The sequence below is a fragment of the Bombina bombina genome, chromosome 7 (genome assembly GCF_027579735.1).
Source record: "Bombina bombina isolate aBomBom1 chromosome 7, aBomBom1.pri, whole genome shotgun sequence".
Taxonomy (NCBI): domain Eukaryota; kingdom Metazoa; phylum Chordata; class Amphibia; order Anura; family Bombinatoridae; genus Bombina; species Bombina bombina.
The window spans coordinates 430,461,592-430,483,534 of record NC_069505.1 but is presented as its reverse complement, the minus strand read 5'-3'; the positions used below and the strand labels follow the sequence as shown (position 1 = coordinate 430,483,534).

The 21,943-nt window shown below is 44.3% G+C and overlaps 1 protein-coding gene across 1 annotated transcript in view; it reads right to left on the bottom strand.

The window, feature by feature from the left end:
* Window positions 1–21,943, bottom strand: part of PMM1 (phosphomannomutase 1) — a 97,087-nt gene that overhangs the window by 8,956 nt on the left and 66,188 nt on the right. Inside the window, exons 4-6 of the mRNA XM_053721318.1 lie at window positions 4,367–4,458; window positions 3,969–4,068; window positions 1,750–1,825 (exon numbers count right to left, since the gene is read on the bottom strand). Coding sequence (XP_053577293.1) covers window positions 1,750–1,825; window positions 3,969–4,068; window positions 4,367–4,458 — 268 coding nt within the window. The remainder of the gene's footprint in view (window positions 1–1,749; window positions 1,826–3,968; window positions 4,069–4,366; window positions 4,459–21,943) is intronic.

Below are 21,943 nucleotides of genomic sequence, written 5' to 3'. Positions count from 1 at the left end.
CCTATTATTATTAAAAAAAAATTACAGTTTGCTGCCCCCCTCCCTCTTAACAAAATTCATTGGTGGTAGTGATTGCTGCGCGCGCACACACGCACGCGCACACAGGCCCCCCTGCACGCTCCCGGCATCCGGCGTGCACAATGCACTTGAAGGAACCGGATGCCGGGTAGCGATGGGCCGCCCACCCTCCTCCCTGTAAGCTCCCACCCACCAACGAACGGCCCCATCACTACCGGTGCAGAGAGGGCCACAGAGTGGCTCTCTCTGCATCGGATGCTTTTTAAAGGGTATTGCAGGATGCCTCAATATCGAGGCATCACTGCAATACCCTGAGAGCTGCTGGAAGCGATTGCGATCGCTTCCAGCACTCTCTTAGACAACTGACGTACCAGGTACGTCCATTGTCACTAACTGCAAGTTTTTGCAGGACGTACCTGGTACGTCAGTTGTCATTAAGGGGTTAATATTAGATTGAGTATTGATCTATAATATGCCATCCATTTTTGATTGATTTATATGTATGGATTTTGACTCTAAAATCCTTATTTATTAAACTGTATTATTTAATAGTATACATTTTGAAATTTGTATTTTTCACCCACGACTGATTTATTCACATAAGTATGATATAGATATCACATTTAGATAGAGTCATTTCTCTCTTTTTACTTTGTTTGCAACACATTATTATTAATGAGTTTTACTTGCATTCACTTAAAGGGCCATGATACCCAAATGTTGAAACACATGAAACTGATGCAGTATAGCTGTAAAAAGCTGATAGGAAAATATCACCTGAACATCTCTATGTAAAAAAGAAAGATATTTTACCTCAAAATGTCTTAAGTATTTAAACCCCATTGCAAAAGACTTTAAGCAGCAAATCAGTATGTTTGTCCTGGGACAGCTAAGGGGTTGAGCCTCGTGCACTCATGTTATTTCCCTATTCAGTGTAAGGAAGTTTACAATTAAATCTCATGAGAGTTAAGTGAAATCTCATGAGGTCACAGTAAAAGAGATCATGACCTCAGCACTGCTGATGCTGATTGGCTGCTGTTCATTTCTTCATTTTTTTACCTGCAGCTGAGTATAACTTTTCACACAGAACTTACTCTGCTGAGCTGAGGAGATTGTGAGGTAAAATATCTTCCTTTTTTACATAGAGATGCTCAGGTGATATTTTCCTGTCAGCTTTTTACAGTTCTACTGCATCAGTTTCAAGTGATTTAGCATATGAGTATTATGTCCCTTTAAGATTGATTCATTTATAAAACACCGTTATTAACTAATTTATTCACATGTAATACCATCACAGATTGATTTATTTATAATACATTGGTATTAACTTACTTATTCACTTTATAATTTACAAATTATTTATTTTCAAACCAATGAGTTTTTCATTTATCCACTTGTGACCAAAATATCACATTTTAAATTGGTAAATTTTGAGATGTTTGTTATAATTCATTAGTTTATTTTATCCAAACCAGCATTAGTATTTGCTCCACCTTTATTCTTGTTGTTTGTACTTTTACTTACACATTGTCTGAGACCTTTTCTCTTGAATATATCAGAAAATAACTATTACCTTATTTGTCTCCTGAGATATAAGATATTTTAGTTTCATATAAAAGAAATGTGTCGGTGCAGGACACCTATGATAATCAGGTGATATAGAGTAGGGGTTACTGGGTAAGAGGGGTTGGTGATGGACAGTACACAGCAGCTATGGTGGGGGACTCTCACCTCTTGTGAACCGCAAGCCTTTCCCTGCAAACTCCCTCTGTAAAGCAGCCACAAACTTCTCACGGATTTTCTCCCTCTGTGGAGAGAGAAACAAACAGGAATAAGATCAGGGGGTGCCCCGATAGTAATGTCTTAAAGTGTACATCACCCGTGTCTGCAGCTCAGAGCCACATTAAACTGTAAGCTCTTCAGCCCAGGCACCAGCATTAAACTGTAAGCTCTTTAGCCCAGGCACAAGCCGGCAATATACTGTAAGTTCTCTAGCTCAGGTACCGGCGTTATACTGTAAGTTCTGTAGCTCAGGTACAAGCGTTATACTGTAAGTTCTGTAGCTCAGGTACCGGCATTATACTGTAAGTTCTGTAGCTCTGGTACCAGCGTTATACTGTAAGCTCTGTAGCTCAAGTACCAGCGTTATACTGTAAGCTCTGTAGCTCAAGTACCAGCGTTATACTGTAAGTTATGTATCTCAGGTACTGGCTTTATAATATAAGTCATGTAGCTCATGTACCGGCGTTATACTGTAAGTTCTGTAGCTCAGGTACCGGCATTATACTGTAAGTTCTGTAGCTCATGTACCGGCGTTATACTGTAAGCTCTGTAGCTCAGGTTCCGGCGTTATACTGTAAGTTCTGTAGCTCATGTACCGGCGTTATACTGTAAGTTCTGTAGCTCAGGTACCGGCGTTATACTGTAAGTTATGTAGCTCATGTACCGGCGTTATACTGTAAGTTCTGTAGCTCAGGTACCGGCGTTATACTGTAAGTTATGTAGCTCATGTACCGGCGTTATACTGTAAGTTCTGTAGCTCAGGTACTGGCGTTATACTGTAAGCTCTGTAGCTCAGGTACTGGCGTTATACTGTAAGTTCTGTAGCTCATGTACCGGCGTTATACTGTAAGTTCTGTAGCTCATGTACCGCGTTTTATACTGTAAGCTCTGTAGCTCATGTACTGGCGTTATACTGTAAGGTCTGTAGCTCATGTACCAGCATTATACTGTAAGTTATGTAGCTCATGTACCGGCGTTATACCGTAAGTTCTGTAGCTCATGTACCGGCATTATACTGTAAGCTCTGTAGCTCATGTACTGGCGTTATACTGTAAGGTCTGTAGCTCATGTACCGGCATTATACTGTAAGTTCTGTAGCTCATGTACCGCGTTTTATACTGTAAGTTCTGTAGCTCATGTACCGGCATTATACTGTAAGGTCTGCAGCTTAGGTACCAGCATTATACTGTAAGTGCTGTAGCTCAGGAACCTGGTTATACTGTAAGTTCTGTAGCTCATGTACCGACGTTATACTGTAAGGTCTGTAGCTCAGGTACCGGCATTATACTGTAAGTTCTGTAGCTCAAGTACCGGCGTTATACTGTAAGTTCTGTAGCTCAGGTACCGGCATTATACTGTACGCTCTGTAGCTCAGGTACCGGCGTTATACTGTAAGTTATGTAGCTCAGGTACCGGCGTTATACTGTAAGTTCTGTAGCTCATGTACCGGCATTATACTGTAAGGTCTGTAGCTCATGTACCAGCATTATACTGTAAGCTCTGTAGCTCAGGTACCGGCATTATACTGTAAGTTCTGTAGCTCAGGAACCTGGTTATACTGTAAGTTCTGTAGCTCAGGTACCGGTGTTATACTGTAAGGTCTGTAGCTCATGTACCGGCATTATACTGTAAGCTCTGTAGCTCAAGTACCAGCGTTATACTGTAAGTTCTGTAGCTCAGGTACCGGTGTTATACTGTAAGGTCTGTAGCTCATGTACCGGCATTATACTGTAAGCTCTGTAGCTCAAGTACCAGCGTTATACTGTAAGTTCTGTAGCTCAGGTACCGGCGTTATACTGTAAGTTCTGTAGCTCAGGTACCGGCGTTATACTGTAAGTTCTGTAGCTCAGGTACCGGCGTTATACTGTAAGTTCTGTAGCTCAGGTACCGGCATTATACTGTAAGGTCTGTAGCACATGTACCGGCATTATACTGTAAGGTCTGTAGCTCAGGTACCGGCATTATACTGTAAGGTCTGTAGCTCAGGTACCGGCATTATACTGTAAGTACCGGCATTATACTGTAAGTTCTGTAGTTCATGTACCGGCGTTATACTGTAAGCTCTGTAGAACTCTTTTTCCCTATCTCAGACCTCCAGTCTCCCCATCACTTACCTGTGACCCCCTCATCATTCCTTTTGCCCCCACAACCCAGTGCTTGTAACCCACCTTATCCAGCTCATTGAATTCTATCCTCTCCTCGTACGTGCAGCTTCGGCCAATGGGAGAGACGTTCAGCATGCCATTACGGAACTCAATAAACGTCCCTCTGCATGAGACAGAGAAATACTTTATTTACTGAACTGACCCACTTACCCAAGAATTCAGATAAAGCAGCAATTTAACAAAACTTTATAATATACTTCTATTAGCAAATTGTGCACAGTGTTTTTATTTAAACACTTTCTGAAGCTCCGACTCCTACTGGGCATTTGTAAAAGTGCACAGTATATATGTATATGCATTTTGTGATTGGCTGAAGGCTGTCACATGGTACAGGGGGAGGGGAAATTGGATTAACTTTAATAACATGCATATAAAGGGGCATTCCATGATGCCTTGCTCACCGTTTCTTGGGCAGTTTGAGCAGAGCGATGTACATGAGGCAGAAGTTGATGAGGTCTTGCAGCAGCTCCTCCCCGAGATGGTTCTGGATGGCCTAGGGTTGGGGTACCAGAGTGAGAGGTCAGGTCACTGTATCATTAGAGCTTTACATTGTACGTGCTGTAGGGGGCGCTGCACATATACTACCCTGTCTCTCACTGACATTCAGTTCTAGCAAACAGTCTGCTATTCTTTGGGCTGGATTGATCAAGCCTTTCGCCTCTGTACGACTGCAGGATCTCACAAGAGAACCTGCAGTCAGGATTTATCATGCAGTGATCATCAGACCGCTGCTTCCCTAACCTCTTCTCCAATTTCAATCTCCCTGGTCTCGTCCGGCCCGGGAGAGCGATAGCTCCTGCCCGCGTGTGATTGGCTGTGCGCGGACATGGGGGAGGATTGGACGTGAGCACAAAATAGTACTCGTGTGCAATCTTAAATTCCGGCAGCGGATTGCTGCCTGCCCTAGGCGAGCTAGGGCGGACAAGGGAGAATATGTACGCCCCTGTCTGCCCCAGTTTGATAAATCAAGCCCTAAGAGTTGTTTATACATTAAGATAGCTCTGAGCCATAGTCTTGGGTTGTTCTTTTTACAGACAGGACGTTATCTTTGTCGATATAAACACTATTAGCTGTAGCTGTCACCAGACTGATACTGAAGCCTTAAAAATTCTCAGAAGTCAAAATAAACCTCTTGTTATACAGACAGAGGGTACTCTACTAAATAATGCTCCAGAGTCCGTCTGCTATCGAATTTCCTTCTTTCCGTTGTCTCTTTTGTTAAAACTTAGCTTCTTCCATTGAAGGCATACTGAGGTATGCTTGAGAGCATGCACTATATATATAATGCCTCCTTTTAATGAGGATGATTACTTGGTATTTCGGGGCCTGACTGAACTTGTTAAGATCAGACTGATATACTTAAGGAAAGTTCTCTTCCGTGAAACATACAGTTAGACTAAAAGAGGCTGCTCCCAAGTGGTGATAAAACAAGCTACTGAGATGTTTGCTCCTGGTTGAGCGCCTCTCCATATATTAGCAAACATTTGTTAACAGCATTATATATATAGTGCACAGATATGTGCATGCTCCTAAGCCTACCACAGTATGTCATATAATGCACAGGGCTAGAGATTGCAAAACTGCATAAAAAGGGGGGGGGGGGGGACTGCTTTTCCTATCATTTTTTTTAATAAAGTATTTTTTCCCCCCCAGAATATTTGAAAAGAAAATGAAGTATCTGTGACATGAGTCACCAAGATCTGAGGGCCTGTTATGGAACATTCTTTGGGCAGGGGGTACATGGGCTTAAGGATACCCAGAGACTGCATGGACACCACAGCAGAGGGCTGTCATTGTGCGGGTGAGGTGCATGATCCCCCCTTTTCCGTGCCTAAAGATGTTTCTTTTTTCAGATTTGGGGGTTGTGGAACCACGGCCTGGGACTTTTTCCGGTCTGCTTGATGTGGGGGGTTACGGCCTAGGGGGGGGACTGCCTACGGCCTGCAGGATTCCTGGACCGAGACTATCAGACTGGATTCGGAGGACGGCGTCCCGTTTGGAGGACGTGCTGAAGTGGCAGTCAGGAGGGAGTCGGTGAGTATGGCCGGGGGCTTCGGCCAAGGCCTGAAGGGGAAAGTGGGTAGGGGTGCTTCTACTGTGTCTAGAGTCTGTTGCAACTGTGAGACAGCCGTATAGGCCAGAAGGAGGGGGGTTGGCGGCTAGGGGCCGGCAACGCAGGAAGTGTGGTGCTGAAGAATTAGGACAGGGGGCCCCGGCCCCGAAGAGGGGTAGGGGGGAGTTTCGGCTAGTGCTCTGAGCCTAGGATGTGGGCACCAGTGGGGGGCTTGTCACATGTGTCTTTTTTGCAGGCTACAGGACAACTTGGAGGGCAGCAGGCGGCTGCTACGGAACCTGGCGGTGGTGGGTTCCAGAGCCAGAAGGTTGCTACGGCTGTGTCCCACCTGGGACAGCCCCTGAGGGACGAGGAGACGATAATGGTGGGGCTGATGTGGTGGGTCGGGGAGTGCACACGGGGGGGAATGTCTGTAGTGACTCTGTTGCTGTGACTGTGGTAGCGGGGTTACGGGACTTGTTGGCTAGGCTGGAGGGTTCTGGGTCTCGGGGTGCTGGGGTTGTGGCCAGTTCTTGGGTCCCTCCGCCTGCCGCGGACTTAGGTTCTGTCTCGGTGGAACTTGCATCGGTCGGGCCAGGGCCTGCAGAGGCGTTCCCCGCCCAGGGCCCATCTGTCGCGGTGGCCCCCCCTGCTGCTGTCAGTGTAGTCGGGAAGGGGTCGGTGGGACCGGAGCTTAAGATTGCGGACACTGCCTTGTCGCGGTCCTGTCTTTGTTCCATAGGCCCTTTGGGTATGCATCTCACGGCGGAATTGAGGGAGAAATTGGATAAGGAGGTCTCATTCCTCATTTGCGCATTTCACCTCTCGGTGTGGTCCCTAAGAAGGACCCGGGGAAGTTCAGGTTGATTCATCACCTGTCCTTCCCAAAAGGGGATTCTGTGAATGACGGTATTCCGGATGAGCTGGCTTCGGTATTGTATACATCTTTTGATCGGGCTGTTGCACTCGTGAAGGAGTCTGGTCCTTTGGCGTTGTTGGCCAAGATCGATATCGAGGCGGCCTTTCAGTTATTGCCTGTGCATCCTTCCCATTACCTCCTGGGTTGCTGTTTCAATGGGGCATATTATGTGGATCTCTGCCTCTCCATGGGGTGTTCCATTTCGTGCTCCTTGTTTGAGTGCTTTAGCACGTTCCTGGAGTGGGTCGTGAAGGTCCGGTCGGGGTTTTCATCAGTTGTACACTACCTGGATGATTTTTTGTTTGTGGGCCCGGCCGGATCGGTGGTTTGTGGGGGGATGAGGGACTGTTTCTATTTGGTGGCTAGGGAGTTTGAGGTGCTTTTGAGAAAGGACCGGTGACGGTGCTCAATTTTTTGGGCATCACTATTGACTCGGATAGGATGGAGTGCCAGTTGCCTCGCGACAAGATTGATGACTTGTTGGGCATGATTCGGAGGTTCCTTGGCCTGTCCAAGGTGACGTTGAGGGAACTTCAATCCCTTTTGGGAAAGTTGAATTTCGCCTACCGAATAATTCCAATAGAGAGGGTGTTTTCCAGGAGAATGTCGTTGGCTACGGCAGGGGTTCGGAAGCCTCATCACTTTGTGAGAGTTAAGAGGGGGTTGAAAGATGATTTCCTGGTTTGGTTGCTGTTCCTGAAGGACTTCAATGGGGTGGCTTTGTTCCTGGAGTCTTGAGTGTCTAACTTTGAGTTGGACGTGGTTACCGGTGCTGCTGGGGCCATGGGTTTGGGGCCTATTTCCAGGGACACTGGTGTGCGGCCGCTTGGCCGCAGGACTGGGCAATGTCAGAGTTGGTCCGTAATCTGGTGTTCCTGGAACTGTTCCCCATCATTGTGGCATTGTTCGTCTGGGAGGGGGAGTTGGGTAACAAATCTATCCTGTTTCACATGGATAATACGGGTGTGGTGTCGGCTGTTAACACTCTTTCTGCTTCTTCCCCCCCCCTGTTTTGCATTTACTGAGGTTGTTGGTGCTGAAATGTCTGCGCCTGAATGTGTTGGTTAGAGCCAAGCATATACCTGGCAAATGTAATCTGATTGCAGACGCTCTATCTCGATTTCAGTGGAGTCATTTTCGGGAGTTGGCCCCTCAGGCAGACGTGGAGGGGAATCGGTGTCTGGATCAGCTATGGAGGCTTGGGGAGGAGGACTGGCTGGACTTTTGAAGAGTTCATTGGCTCCAGGTACTTGGTCGGCCTATGTTAGAGTTTGTAGTGACTGGGAGGACTGATTGAGGCGGCATGGGGCTAGAGAAGGGGTGTTACAGGCTGCCTCTTAGAGTGGTTGTGGCATTGGGGTGGCTTGGGTCTGTCATCATCTAGTATGGATAGGAGGCTGTCGGCCTTAGCTTTCAGATTTAGGATGTTGGACCTCGGGGATGTGACCAAAGCTTTTTGGATTAGGCAAGTCCTCAAGGGGCTTTAGAAGAAGGGTCGAAGGATTGATAATAGGAGGCCCATTACATTTGCATTATTGGTGAGAATTTGTGGCATCCTGCCCAGTATTTGTTTTTCCCCCTTTGAGATTTCTTTATTCGCACGGCCTTCGTCTTAGCTTTTTTCGGGGCCTTCCGGATTTCTGAGTTGGTTAGCCCGAGCAAACGGGCGCCGGGTGGTATGTGGGTGGAGGATGTCTTGTGGGGTAATGACAGGGTGGATATGTTCTTGAGGCATAGTAAAACTGACCAGTACGGGAAGGGGAGAAGTATACTTTTATTTCCTAGTGGCAATGAGGTTTGTCCCTGTAGAGTGTTGTCGTATTATGCAGCCATACGGCCTGCGCAGGGGGGCCCGTTGTTAATTCATTCGGATGGGTCCTTCCTATCACAATATCAGTTTAGGGCAGTGTTGAAAGGAGCTATCAGTGTTTTAGGGCTGTCCCCGAAGGAGTTTGGGTCCCACTCTTTCCGTATCGGGGCGGCAACTGAGGCCTCTGTGCTGGGATTGCAGGAGGATGTGGTTAAACATATTGGGAGATGGGAGTCCGCAAGGTATAGGTCGTATGTGCGACCTGAGCTGGGGGTTAGTGGGGGAGATTGCGCTTCTTAATGGTATTTCTTTGTCTTTTGTTCCCAGGTGTGAAGAGTGTTTGGGTGATGGGGCACTCATTTACTGGGCCAGATCTGAGGGACGGAGAAAAGTTGACGGCCTTCAGTTGGGTTGCCCAGTGGGAGGTAAAATGGTTGGGGGTCAGGGGTCTGCGGTGGGAGAGTTTGTTGCCTTTGCTCATGGATTACTGTAGGCAATTTTCTCCTCCGGATGTGTTGATAGTGCACTTGGGGGGCAATGATTTAGGCTTTATGTCCCAGCGGGAGCTTGTTAGGAGAATCAAGAGAGACTTGGGGAGAATGAAGGATCTTCACCCGGCATTGCAAATTATTTGGTCTCAGATGGTGCCAAGGTTGGTGTGGAGGGCGGCTTGGGACCATGACACGTTGGAGCGCAGTAGAAGGAAAATTAATAAGTTGATTGGATCTTTTATTAGAAGGATCGGGGGTGTGGTGGCTTACTACCCTGATTTGGAGCAGGTGGGATCTGGGGAGTTTTATTTGAGAGACGGTGTGCACCTTAATCAATTTGGTCTGCAGCTTTTTATAATGGACTTTAAGGAATCTTTGAGAGAATTGTTGGGTTTGGCGGGTCTGGTCTGATAACATCAGGTCAGTCTTTGGCGGGGGTGCTAGTTCTCGGGTAGCGAGGAAGGAATATGGCCAAGTGAATGTGGGGGGTTTGAACAAGTTGCCTCTCCATGGGGTGAGTGTGCAATGGTGTTCTTATAGGGGCAAGGGGTTCCCTATTAGGTGGAGTGAGTTTTGTAACGGGCTCAGCAATTACATAGTTGAGTCCTGACGGTGTAACGGCCATGTTGCTAATTAATAAGGAAACTAGCACCGCTGGGGGATGGTACAGTTTTGTGGTAATTTTAATATTGTTAAAGAAAAAGTTATTTAAGAATACTGGGTTTTTAATGTGGTATTTATTAACGCTTAACAAAGGTTTTCTTGTTATTTAATAAAGGTGCTGCGGCCAATTTTATACCAAGATGATGTCTCCTGTGTCTTACTTTAGGGATGGAAAGGTGGTTGTGGGTTGGTATAATTCGGGGGCCGGAACTTGACGACTTAAAAGGTCATGTTTAACCAATGCCCTCTGTAACCTGAAGCTCTGTGACTCTGGAATTCCAGGGTATATAAATCTGTGTGCTGCTTTTAAATAAAGTGTTCTTTTTGTGTTCAGACCCCTGAGTGTTGCCTCAGTTCTGTTCACCTCTATAACTTTAGACTGCTGTCAAAGGGAGATACCAGGAGCTATTGCTCTGGATAAAGGGATGTCCAGGACAAGGGAAGTGTTCTGACGGAGGTACTTATTCGGGGTACCAGGCGGTCCGTCACAGTATGCAATATGCTCTTTTACAATTTATAAATAATATGTTCATGACATTTTGTTCATATATTTAAACCTCCAATATTACTTCTACAAACTATATAAGATGACTATTTTTATGAAGGATTTATTTGGGACATAAAATCTCAACATTAGACATGTGCACATTGGAAAAATTTGTTTCGGTTCGTTTCGGATACATTCGAATGCATTGGTTTCGGATTCGGATACTTTTGAATGCATTTGAATGTACAGTATTAGTTTCGGATCCATGAAGTTCGGTATGTGTTATGTTGATTTAGATGGTTCCAAGTTACATAAACGGAATAATTTCACTGTTCTATCTCACTAAATTTAATTGTTATGCTGAATTGTGATTAGTCCATGGCCATTCGAATGCATCCAAACTAATTCGGATTTATTCATTACAAATGCATTCAGATTAGTTTAGTTTTGTTGCTAAGGTAATTTGGAAATTCAAATCGATTCGAATCTCTGAATTTTGCGAATTCGACCGAATTTAGATTCGGAACAAAACTAATCGCACATGTCTACTCATCATTGCCATTCCTGAACCCTGAAGACAAGCAAATCCGGCAATACAATTCAGATACTAAGAAAATACTGAGGATGCTTCACAGTTAAAAGAGGAATCTGTATTTAGGACATTGCAGGGAAAAAGCTTTCAGTTTATTTTGCTTGTGGGCTCCATTTTGTTGCTGTAGGTGATTGAGTTGTTTCCAACTCTCTGTTAGGCTATGGGGTGAATTTATTAAGCAGCAGATGCTGCATCGACGCCCATCGTCTCTCGTCCGTCAGAAACGTAAGTTAAGAAGCGCCGTTCCTTAACTTTTCTGCCACTTTTCAGGTGGTGGACTGAAATCATCCTGATACGATACGGATGATTGAGGGACCCTGCTATTGGCCGTCTGGCCACGAGTGAGCAGGGGGCAGCATTGTCCTAAAGACATTAAAAATACTGAATGGCATTAAATAAGGAGGGTCATAGCAATAAAAGTGCCAGTAACTTTTCCCTCTAATGTTTCCCTTTAAGAGACACTTTCTGCTCTTTCTATAACAGCTACATCATCCCAAAGGGCTTCTCCACCAGTAGCATCTTCATGTAAGCAAGTGTTGTAATCAACGGCTTCCAAAAATACACAATATCTTCATTTATAGATAAGATGACACCTGAATATCAGGAAAAAGTTGGTCAAGCTCTTGCAAGAGCAATATATTCTTCTGCGAGCAGTTGCCCAATCAGATTCTTCTGATAGGGAAGAATTGGCCAATGCTTCAATTTCTGACAACACATTACGGCCCGATAATCTAAACCTCGTCAGCATGGAGAGAAATCACACAAAATCTTTGGGGGTTTTATTTAGACCTTGTATTGTGAGAACACTTCATAGCAACATAAACATTTATCATATCATTTGTGTTTCTAAAAAAAGGACCCCACGAACTATAGAGCTTTAGATGATCTAAAGCTCTCTGCTCAGGTGAGATGATCTAAAACTCTCTGCTCAGGTGAGATCATCTAAAGCTCTCTGCTCAGGTGAGATGATCTAAAACTCTCTGCTCAGGTGAGATGATCTAAAGCTCTCTGCTCAGGTGAGATCATCTAAAGCTCTCTGCTCAGGTGAGATCATCTAAAGCTCTCTGCTCAGGTGAGATGATCTAAAGCTCACTGCTCAGGTGAGATGATCTAAAGCTCACTGCTAAGGTGAGATGATCTAAAGCTCACTGCTCAGGTGAGATCATCTAAAGCTCTCTGCTCAGGTGAGATGATCTAAAGCTCTCTGCTCAGGTGAGATGATCTAAAACTCTCTGCTCAGGTGAGATCATCTAAAGCTCTCTGCTCAGGTGAGATCATCTAAAGCTCTCTGCTCAGGTGAGATGATCTAAAGCTCACTGCTAAGGTGAGATGATCTAAAACTCTCTGCTCAGGTGAGATCATCTAAAGCTCTCTGCTCAGGTGAGATGATCTAAAGCTCACTGCTAAGGTGAGATGATCTAAAGCTCACTGCTAAGGTGAGATGATCTAAAGCTCACTGCTCAGGTGAGATTATCTAAAGCTCTCTGCTCAGGTGAGATTATCTAAAGCGCTCTGCTCAGGTGAGATGATCTAAAGCGCTCTGCTCAGGTGAGATGATCTAAAGCGCTCTGCTCAGGTGAGATGATCTAAAGCTCTCTGCTCAGGTGAGATGATCTAAAGCTCTCTGCTCAGGTGAGATGATCTAAAGCTCACTGCTCAGGTGAGATCATCTAAAGCTCTCTGCTCAGGTGAGATGATCTAAAGCTCACTGCTAAGGTGAGATGATCTAAAGCTCTCTGCTCAGGTGAGATGATCTAAAGCTCACTGCTAAGGTGAGATGATCTAAAGCTCACTGCTAAGGTGAGATGATCTAAAGCTCACTGCTCAGGTGAGATGATCTAAAGCTCTCTGCTCAGGTGAGATGATCTAAAGCTCTCTGCTCAGGTGAGATGATCTAAAGCGCTCTGCTCAGGTGAGATGATCTAAAGCTCTCTGCTCAGGTGAGATGATCTAAAGCTCTCTGCTCAGGTGAGATGATCTAAAGCTCTCTGCTCAGGTGAGATGATCTAAAGCTCTCTGCTCAGGTGAGATGATCTAAAGCTCTCTGCTCAGGTGAGATGATCTAAAGCTCTCTGCTCAGGTGATATGATCTAAAGCTCTCTGCTCAGGTGAGATGATTAATTAAAGCTCTGTGCTGAGGTGAGATGATCTAAAGCTCTGTGCTGAGGTGAGATGATCTAAAGCTCTGTGCTGAGGTGAGATGATCTAAAGCTCTGTGCTGAGGTGAGATGATCTAAAGCTCTGTGCTGAGGTGAGATGATCTAAAGCTCTGTGCTGAGGTGAGATGATCTAAAGCTATCTGCTGAAGTGGGATGATCTAAAGCTCTCTGCTGAGGTGAGATTATCTAAAGCTCTCTGCTAAAGTGAGATGATCTAAACCTCTGTGCTTAGGTGAGATGATCTAAAGCTCTGTGCTTAGGTGAGATGATCTAAAGCTCTCTGCTCAGGTGAGATGATCTAAAGCTCTCTGCTCAGGTGAGATGATCTAAAGCTCTCTGCTCAGGTGAGATGATCTAAAGCTCACTGCTCAGGTGAGATGATCTAAAGCTCACTGCTCAGGTGAGATGATCTAAAGCTCACTGCTCAGGTGAGATGATCTAAAGCTCTCTCCTCAGGTGAGATGATCTAAAGCTCTGTGCTGAGGTGAGATGATCTAAAGCTCTCTGCTCAGGCGAGATGATCTAAAGCTCTCTGCTCAGGCGAGATGATCTAAAGCTCTGTGCTCAGGTGAGCTGATCTAAAGCTCTGTGCTCAGGTGAGCTGATCTAAAGCTCTCTGCTCAGGTAAGCTGATCTAAAGCTCTCTGCTCAGGTGAGCTGATCTAAAGCTCTCTGCTCAGGTGAGCTGATCTAAAGCTCTCTGCTCAGGTGAGCTGATCTAAAGCTCTCTGCTCAGGTGAGCTGATCTAAAGCTCTCTGCTCAGGTGAGCTGATCTAAAGCTCTCTGCTCAGGTGAGCTGATCTAAAGCTCTCTCCTCAGGTGAGATGATCTAAAGCTCTGTGCTGAGGTGATCTAAAGCTCTCTGTTCAGGTGAGATGATCTAAAGCTCTCTGCTCAGGTGAGATGATCTAAAGCTCTCTGCTCAGGTGAGATGATCTAAAGCTCTCTGCTCAGGGGAGATGATCTAAAGCTCTCTGCTCAGGTGAGATGATCTAAAGCTCTCTGCTCAGGTGAGATGATCTAAAGCTATCTTCTCGGGTGAGATCATCTCACCTGAGCAGAGAGCTTTAGATAATCTTACCCAAGCAGAGAGCTTTAGATCATCTCACCAGAGCGGAGCGCTTTAGATCATCGGACCCTACATAGAGGACTATAGTTCTTTCATACTGAGATCGGAAGACCCCCTAGCTGTCAGCTTAATAACCAGGGGGCGTTCCCATCTTGCGGGACCTCCTATACTTTAGCTGAAGTGCTTTAGGGGTCTGGAGAGCTTTCTCTGGTACTATGAATCAATTGGAGGATTTAAGAAGACAAAGTAATGTCCTTAGTTTTGTTATTTTGATGGTTTCTTTTGTATCTCTTTGTTTGGGGGGGGGGGGTGCTCTCATGTACATGCAGAAGAGGTTCCTTATAGTTCACGTTGTCTTAACATAATCCTTGTATTTTCATTTGTAAAATTAAAAGTATTAGAAAGCTAAATTAGTTTATTATTTACTAAATAAGCTGCACTTTTATTTCAAGCATAATACTTTTATACACACTGCATTTTATTTTCACAATGTCACAAAATGACTTTCAACTTGTAAGAGCACTTTGCTCTGCATTATCTTTTCATCTCTAGACAAGATGCATGCACATTTCTCAGCCTACCTCAGTATGCCATATAGTGCACAAGACAAGTGCACACTCCTAAGTCTACCTCAATATGTTATATAGTACACAAAACATGTGCACCCTCTTGAGCCTACTTAAGTATGTTATATAGTGTACAAGGCATGTGCACCACCTTGACCTACTTCAGTATCTTATATAGTGTACAAGACACATGCACCACCTTGAGCCTACTTCAGTATGTTATATAATGCACAAGACACGTGTACCCTCTTGAGCCTACTTCAGTTTGTTATAAAGTGCACACAGCGAGTCCATGGATCATCATAATTACTGTTGGGAATATCACTCCTGGCCAACAGGAGGAGGCAAAGTGCACCACAGCAAAGCTGTTAAATATCACTTCCCTACCCACAAACCCCAGTCATTCGACCAAAGAGAAAGGAAGTAACATAAGGTGCAGAGGTGCCTGAGGTTTATAGAAAAAAAAACTGTCTGAAAAATACAGGACGGGCCGTGGACTCACCGTGTCAAGAAATAAATACATTTATCAGGTAAGCATACATTTTCTTTTCTTTCTAATGACACGGTGAGTCCACGGATCATCATAATTACTGTTGGGAACCAATACCCAAGCCAGAGGACACAGATGATAAGGGAGGGACAAGACAGTTAACCTAAACAGAAGGCACCACTGCTTAAAGAACCTTTCTCCCAAAAGAAGCCTCAGCTGAAGCAAAAGTATCAAATTTAGAAAATTTAGAAAAAGTGTGTAAAGAGGACCAAGTGGCAGCCTTGCAAATCTCTTCCACAGAAGCTTCATTTTTGAAGGCCCAAAAAGAAGAAACAGCCCTCGTGGAATGAGCTGTGATTTTCTCAGGAGGCCGCTGTCCAGCAGTCTCATATGCCAAGCGAATAAAAGTGAAGTGAAGCAGCCGTAGCTTTCTGACCGTTGCGCTTCCCAGAAAAAAACAACAAACAAAGAAGAAGACTGACAAAAATCCTTAGTCGTCTGCAAATAATATTTCAATGCACGAACCACATCCAGGTTGTGCAACAAACGTTCCTTATCAGAGGAAGGATTAGGACACAAAGAAGGAACAACGATTTCTTGATTAATATTCTTATCAGAAACAACCTTGGGAAGAAAACCCAAGGCAGTACGCAGAACTACTTTATCAGAGTGAAAAATAAGGTAAGGTTACTGCAACGCTGTAAGCTCCGAAACTCTTCGAGCTGAAGAAATAGCAACCAAAAACAAAACCTTCCAGGATAACATCTTAATATCCTAAGAATGCATAGGCTCAAACAGATTAAGATTAAGACTCCAAGGAGGAGTAACAAACTTAAGCATAGGTCGGATTCCGACCAGGTCCTGACAAAAAGATTAAACTTCTTGCACATCCACCAGATGCTTGTGTAACAAAATAAAGCAGAAATTTGACCCTTCAAGGTACTTGCAGATAAACCCTTGTCAAGACCCTCCTGGAGAAAAGACAAAATCCTAGGAATCCTAACTCTACTCCAAGAGAACCCTCTGGATTCACACCAATACAGATATTTATGACATATCTTATAGTAAATATTTCTAGTCACAGGCTTACGAGCCTGAATCATAGTCTCAATGACCGCCTCAGAAAACTCCCGCTTAGATAATATCAAGCGTTCAATCTCCAAGCAGTCAGCTTCAGAGAAACGGGATTTGGATGAAGGACGGGATTTGGATGAAGGAAGGGCCCCTGAAGTAGAAGGTCCTTCCTTAACGGAAGTCTCCACAGTGGAAGAGATGACATCTCCACCAGATCTGCATACTAGATTCTGCAAGGCCACGCTGGTGCGATGAGAATCACTGACGCCCTCTCCTGTCTGATCGAGCAATGACCCAGGGAATGGAGGAAACACGTATGAAAGACCGAAATTCCAAGGAACCACCAGAGCATCTATCAGTAGAGCCTGAGGATCCCTCGACCGAGACCCGTACCTCGAGAGCTTGGCATTCTGACGAGATGCCATATGAGATCCAGCTCCGGCCGGCCCCACTTGAGAATCAAGCTTGAAAACACCTCCGGGTGAAGCTCCCACTCCCCCGGATGAAAAGTCTGTCTGCTCAGAAAATCTGCTTCCGAATTGTCCAACCCTGGAATGTGAATCGCAGACAGACAGCAGTTGTGGGTCTCCGCCCACTGAATAATCTTGGAAACCTCTGTCATTGCCAAGGAACTCTGAGTTCCTCCCTGATGATTGATGTAAGCCACCGAAGTTATGTTGTCCAACTGAAACCTGATAAACTGGACTGAAGCTAACTGAGGCCAGGCCAGAAGAGGACTGAAAATTGCCCTCAGCTCTAGGATGTTTATGGGAAGAACCGACTCCTCTGAAGACCATAGACCCTAAGCCCTAAATAAGCCCTAGACTGCTCCCCATCCAAGTAGGCTGGCATCCATGGTCACAATCACCCAGGTAGGCCTGCAGAAGCAGGTTCCCTGGGAGAGATGATCCTTAGACAACCACCACGGGAGGGATTTTCTTGCCGCCTGATCCGGAATTATATGCAGAGACAAGTCCACATAATCCCTGTTCCACTGGCTGAGCATACATAACTGCAAAGGCCCGAGATGGAACCACACAAATGGGATGATGTCCATAACAGACCAATTACCTCCATACACTGAACCACTGACGGCAGAGGAATAGACTGAAGGGCAAGACACGAGTTGAAGATCTTTGTTTTTCTGGCCTCTGTCAGAAATATTTTTTATTGATAGGGAATCTATTATAGTTCCCAAGAACACTACCCTTGTAGCGGGAACCAAGGAACTTTTTCCCAAATTCACCTTCCATCCGTGAGAACGTAGAAAAGATAACAATATCTCTGTGTGGGAGTTTGCTTGTTGAAAAGATGGCGCCTGAACCAGAATGTCATCCAGATAAGGCACCACAGCAATCCCCCGCAAATGTAGCACCGCCAAAACAATGCTCCCAGGACCTTTGAGAAAATCCTGGGAGCCGTTGCAAGACCGAATGGAACAGCCACAAACTGAAAAAGTGTCCGTCTATAAACGCAAACCTCATAAACTTGTGATGGTCCCTGTGGATGGGAATATGCAAATATGCATCCTTCAAATCTACTGTTGTCATAAACTGGCCCTCTTGAACCAGAGGAAAAATGGAGCGAATAGTGTCCATCTTGAAAGACGGAACTCTTTGTTTACACTTTTGAGATCTAGAATTGGTCTGAAAGTCCCCTCCTTCTTGGGAACCACAAACAGATTGGAGTAAAATCCCAGACCCTGCTCCTGTTTTTGGAACAGGAAATATCACTCCCAGGTCAGAAAGATCCTGGACACAACGTTAGAACGTCTCTCTCTTTATCTGGTCTATAGATAATCTTGAGAGAAGGAACCTGCCCATGGGAGGAAAACTTTTGAACACTAATTTGTATCTGTGTGTCAGAAATCAGACTGAGACGAGAAGTGCAAAATTAATCACACCTTTATTAATAACAAAGAAATAATAAAAAGTCCACAAGTCAAATAAGCCAGGAGTCAAAGCCCGAGCTGGTAGTCAGACAAGCCGAGTCAGGAGCCAAAGCGAGTTGTCAGACGAGCCGAGTCAGGAACCAGAAGGGACATCAGACAGCCAGGTAATACACAGGAACAGGAACTCACAAACAGGTCTGATGCAACGCAAGGGCAAAGCATACTGAATAGAGGCCCTTTAAATAATAAATGATGACATCACAATTCTGAGACTGCAACCTGTCTCACATGGATGATGTACAACAGTCTGGCCATAAGAGGGTGTGCAGGAAATGAGCAGCATCACACTCTCTGCACCAGATTCAGCAAGAAAAGGTAACCAAAATGGCTGCCAGCAGCACATGGCAAACAAAGCAGGGAAAAAACCTTAACAGTACCCTCCCCTCAATGACCTCTCCCCCGCGGGAGGACAAAAGGCTTATTGGGAAAACGGGCATGGAAGGCACAGAGGAGGGCAGGAGCATGAACATTAGAGGAGGGAACCCATGAACAGTCATCAGGACCGTAGCCCCTCCAGTGAACCAAATTCTGTACGCGGCCCCTGGACATACGAGAGTCAATAATGCTGCTGACCTCATATTCTTCATGGTTATCAACAGAGATAGGACCGGGACGAGGCAACACAGTGGTAAACCGATTACAAACCAATGGTTTCAAGAGGGAGACATGAAAAACATTGGAGATGTGCATTGCAGGAGGAAGGTCAAGAGCGTAAGCCACAGGATTGATCTGTCGGAGTATTCGAAAAGGACCAACATAACGAGGAGCCAGTTTATTGGAAGGCACACAAAGGTTCATGTTTCGAGAGGACAGCCAAACCCTCTCTGGAGCAGCAGCAAAGGCAGTCTTAAGACTATCAAAGGCCTTAATGGCAGTAGGTGACCAATGGAGTGGATCATTCTCTTTACGGGTCATGTCTGTGATAGGTTGACCAAGGAAGAAAAGTTTTTAATAAACTTTCTATAGTAATTGGCGAAGCTTAAAAAACGTTAAATAGAGCGAAGACCAACTGGGCGAGGCCACTGCAGACAACTTGTCAGGATCCATGGAGAACCCTGCAACGGAGATAACATAACATAGGAAGGTTACTTGAGTCTGATGGAATTCACATTTCTCGAGTTTACAAAACAGGCCGTTCTCACGTAGTCTCTGAAGTACCCGTGTGACATCAGAACGATGAGCCTCAAGTGTGGGTGAGTGTATGAGGATGTCGTCTAAGAACACCACAACACACTGTTGCAACATATCTCATAGGACATCATTAATAAATTCCTGAAAAACAACAGGAGCATTACATAGGCCAAAGGGCATTACAAGATATTCATAATGCCCGCTCCTGATGTTAAATGCTGTTTTCCATTTGTGGCCCTCCTTAATACTAACAAGATTGTACGTTCCTCTCAAATCAAGTTTAGAAAAGACCGTAGCTCCCTTGAGGCGGTCAAAGAGTTCCGTAATGAGCGGAACAGGGTAAGCATTCTTAATGGTAAGATGATTAAGACCTCTATAAATCAATGCATGGTCTTAACTTGCCACCCTTTTTCTTCACAAAGAAGAAGCCAGCCCCTGAAGGAGAGCAGGATTTGTGGATGATCCCCCGCGACAGAGCATCAGCAACATACTCCTCCATAGCACAATTCTCAGCAACAGACAGAGGGTAAACCCGGCCCCGAGGGGAAATGGCTCCGGGTTGCAGGTCTATGGTACAATCGTAAGACCAGTGAGGAGGCAACATACCGGCACAAACCTTGTCAAAAACGTCTAGGAACTCTCGGTACTCCTCTGGCATTTGAGATACTGAAGAAGTGCACAAGACTGACTGGTTTCCGAAGACAAGTGGAAATACATTGCGGAGACCATGACAAAATTTCGGACCTGTGCCAGTCGAGACTGGGATTGTGCTTTTGGAGCCAGGGATAACCCAGAACAACCAGAGAATTCCGAGAGGTAATCACCTGGTACTGGAAGGTTTCAAAATAAAGAGACCCAACAGCCGTGGATAGCGGAGCAGTTTCGTGAGTAACGAGTGCGGGCGGAAGGGGCCTGCCATCAATGGCCTCAATAGCAAACGGAATGGACCGAGGCAATACAGGAATGGAGTGCTTTGATACAAAAGCACTGTCAATGAAATAGCCCGCAGCACCGGAGTCAACAAGAGCCTGGGTGAAATGATGAGAGCAAGAAGGGACTTGCTCTAAAAAGAATACATTTATAGCACTCTAGGTGGCCTTAACTAGATATAGTTAATCAGGACATCAGTTTTGAGCTTGTGGAAGTGAATATAAAATTTAACTTTTATTAGTTATATCATAAAATAGGAAAAATTATTAAAAACACTCTTATGTATCCTCATTAGAATTAATTAGTAGATACTTTCTTGCTGAAATATATATGTGCAAACACAAACTGATATTAGCCCAACAATTGTAATCTGTGTAAAAATATAGTTTTCTTAAAGTAACCAACAAAAGTTAATTGTTGTGAAGTTTATACATGGTAGGTCACTTTGTGCTTCTAGATATTATTATGTGTTACTCTCATATACATAGATTCCATTATTTGTGGTATTTATGCTTGGCTTTGACAGCACACCAGGACATATACCAGCATTGTGTCCTTTTTAATTAAATAAGATCGTTACTTGCCCCTTGATATTTCTGTGTTGGGGTTTTAAACTATGATAGATAGTTGCAATATACTGTACCTTGGGGGTTAAATATTAAGTAACTTAATGAATAGTGAATTGATTTATAATCTGCACTCAAAGGCAGTTGGTTGCTGTGTGTTAATACCATGTATCATTTAAGCATTTGCTTACCATCCACATTACCTCTGGGCAAAAGTGAATCCTTTTGTCCTTATTGTTGAGGTTTGATACAAATATATTTATTAGTAAACATAGAGTATATTGCATTTGTTTGGATGTTTATAATGTAACATAATCTGTTCAAATATCTGATAGTATAGAAAACAACAGTTTGTATTTGTATTCAGGCTTGTGTTTAATTAAGCCGTTTTCATACAGTCTCTATCGATCAAACAGACTTACTCTTTGAAATCTTCTGTTTACCTCTATTTTATCGCAATTTTGTTGGTTTTAATTGTTCTTAAATTGAGCATGCATAACACTTATACAGTATATTGTTGGTCCTGCCTACCAACGTATCAACAAAGTATCAGTACACATTAAATGAGTTACAACTGTTTGTAACACAACCTCATTTGCTTAGACTTCAGTAGCGTATTTGGGTATGTAGTAGTATTCGAACCACAGTTTATATGTGTGGTAATCTAACTTATATCAGAGTAAAAATCGTTTCCATACAATTCCCATATATTTGTCAACTAAGGTCTTGAGGTTTACGGTCTACTTTTGTTATGCCCGAATTTTTAGTTGGTTTCATTTGTTGTTTCAATTTGAGCATGCGTGGCAGCTGTACGGTCTGTTATTTAACATACATAGTAATGTGTTAAAGTAACACAGTTTCAACAAACACTATGATTCAATATAAGCATGCGTGGCAATTATGCAATAGCTTGTTAACATGCTTGGTAGAATTAAAAGTATCTAAATATCAACACAAAATCCACGAAGGATATTGGTAGCGACTACAGTAAATTTGAGGATAGCATAAGGCTAACTAAAAACACAG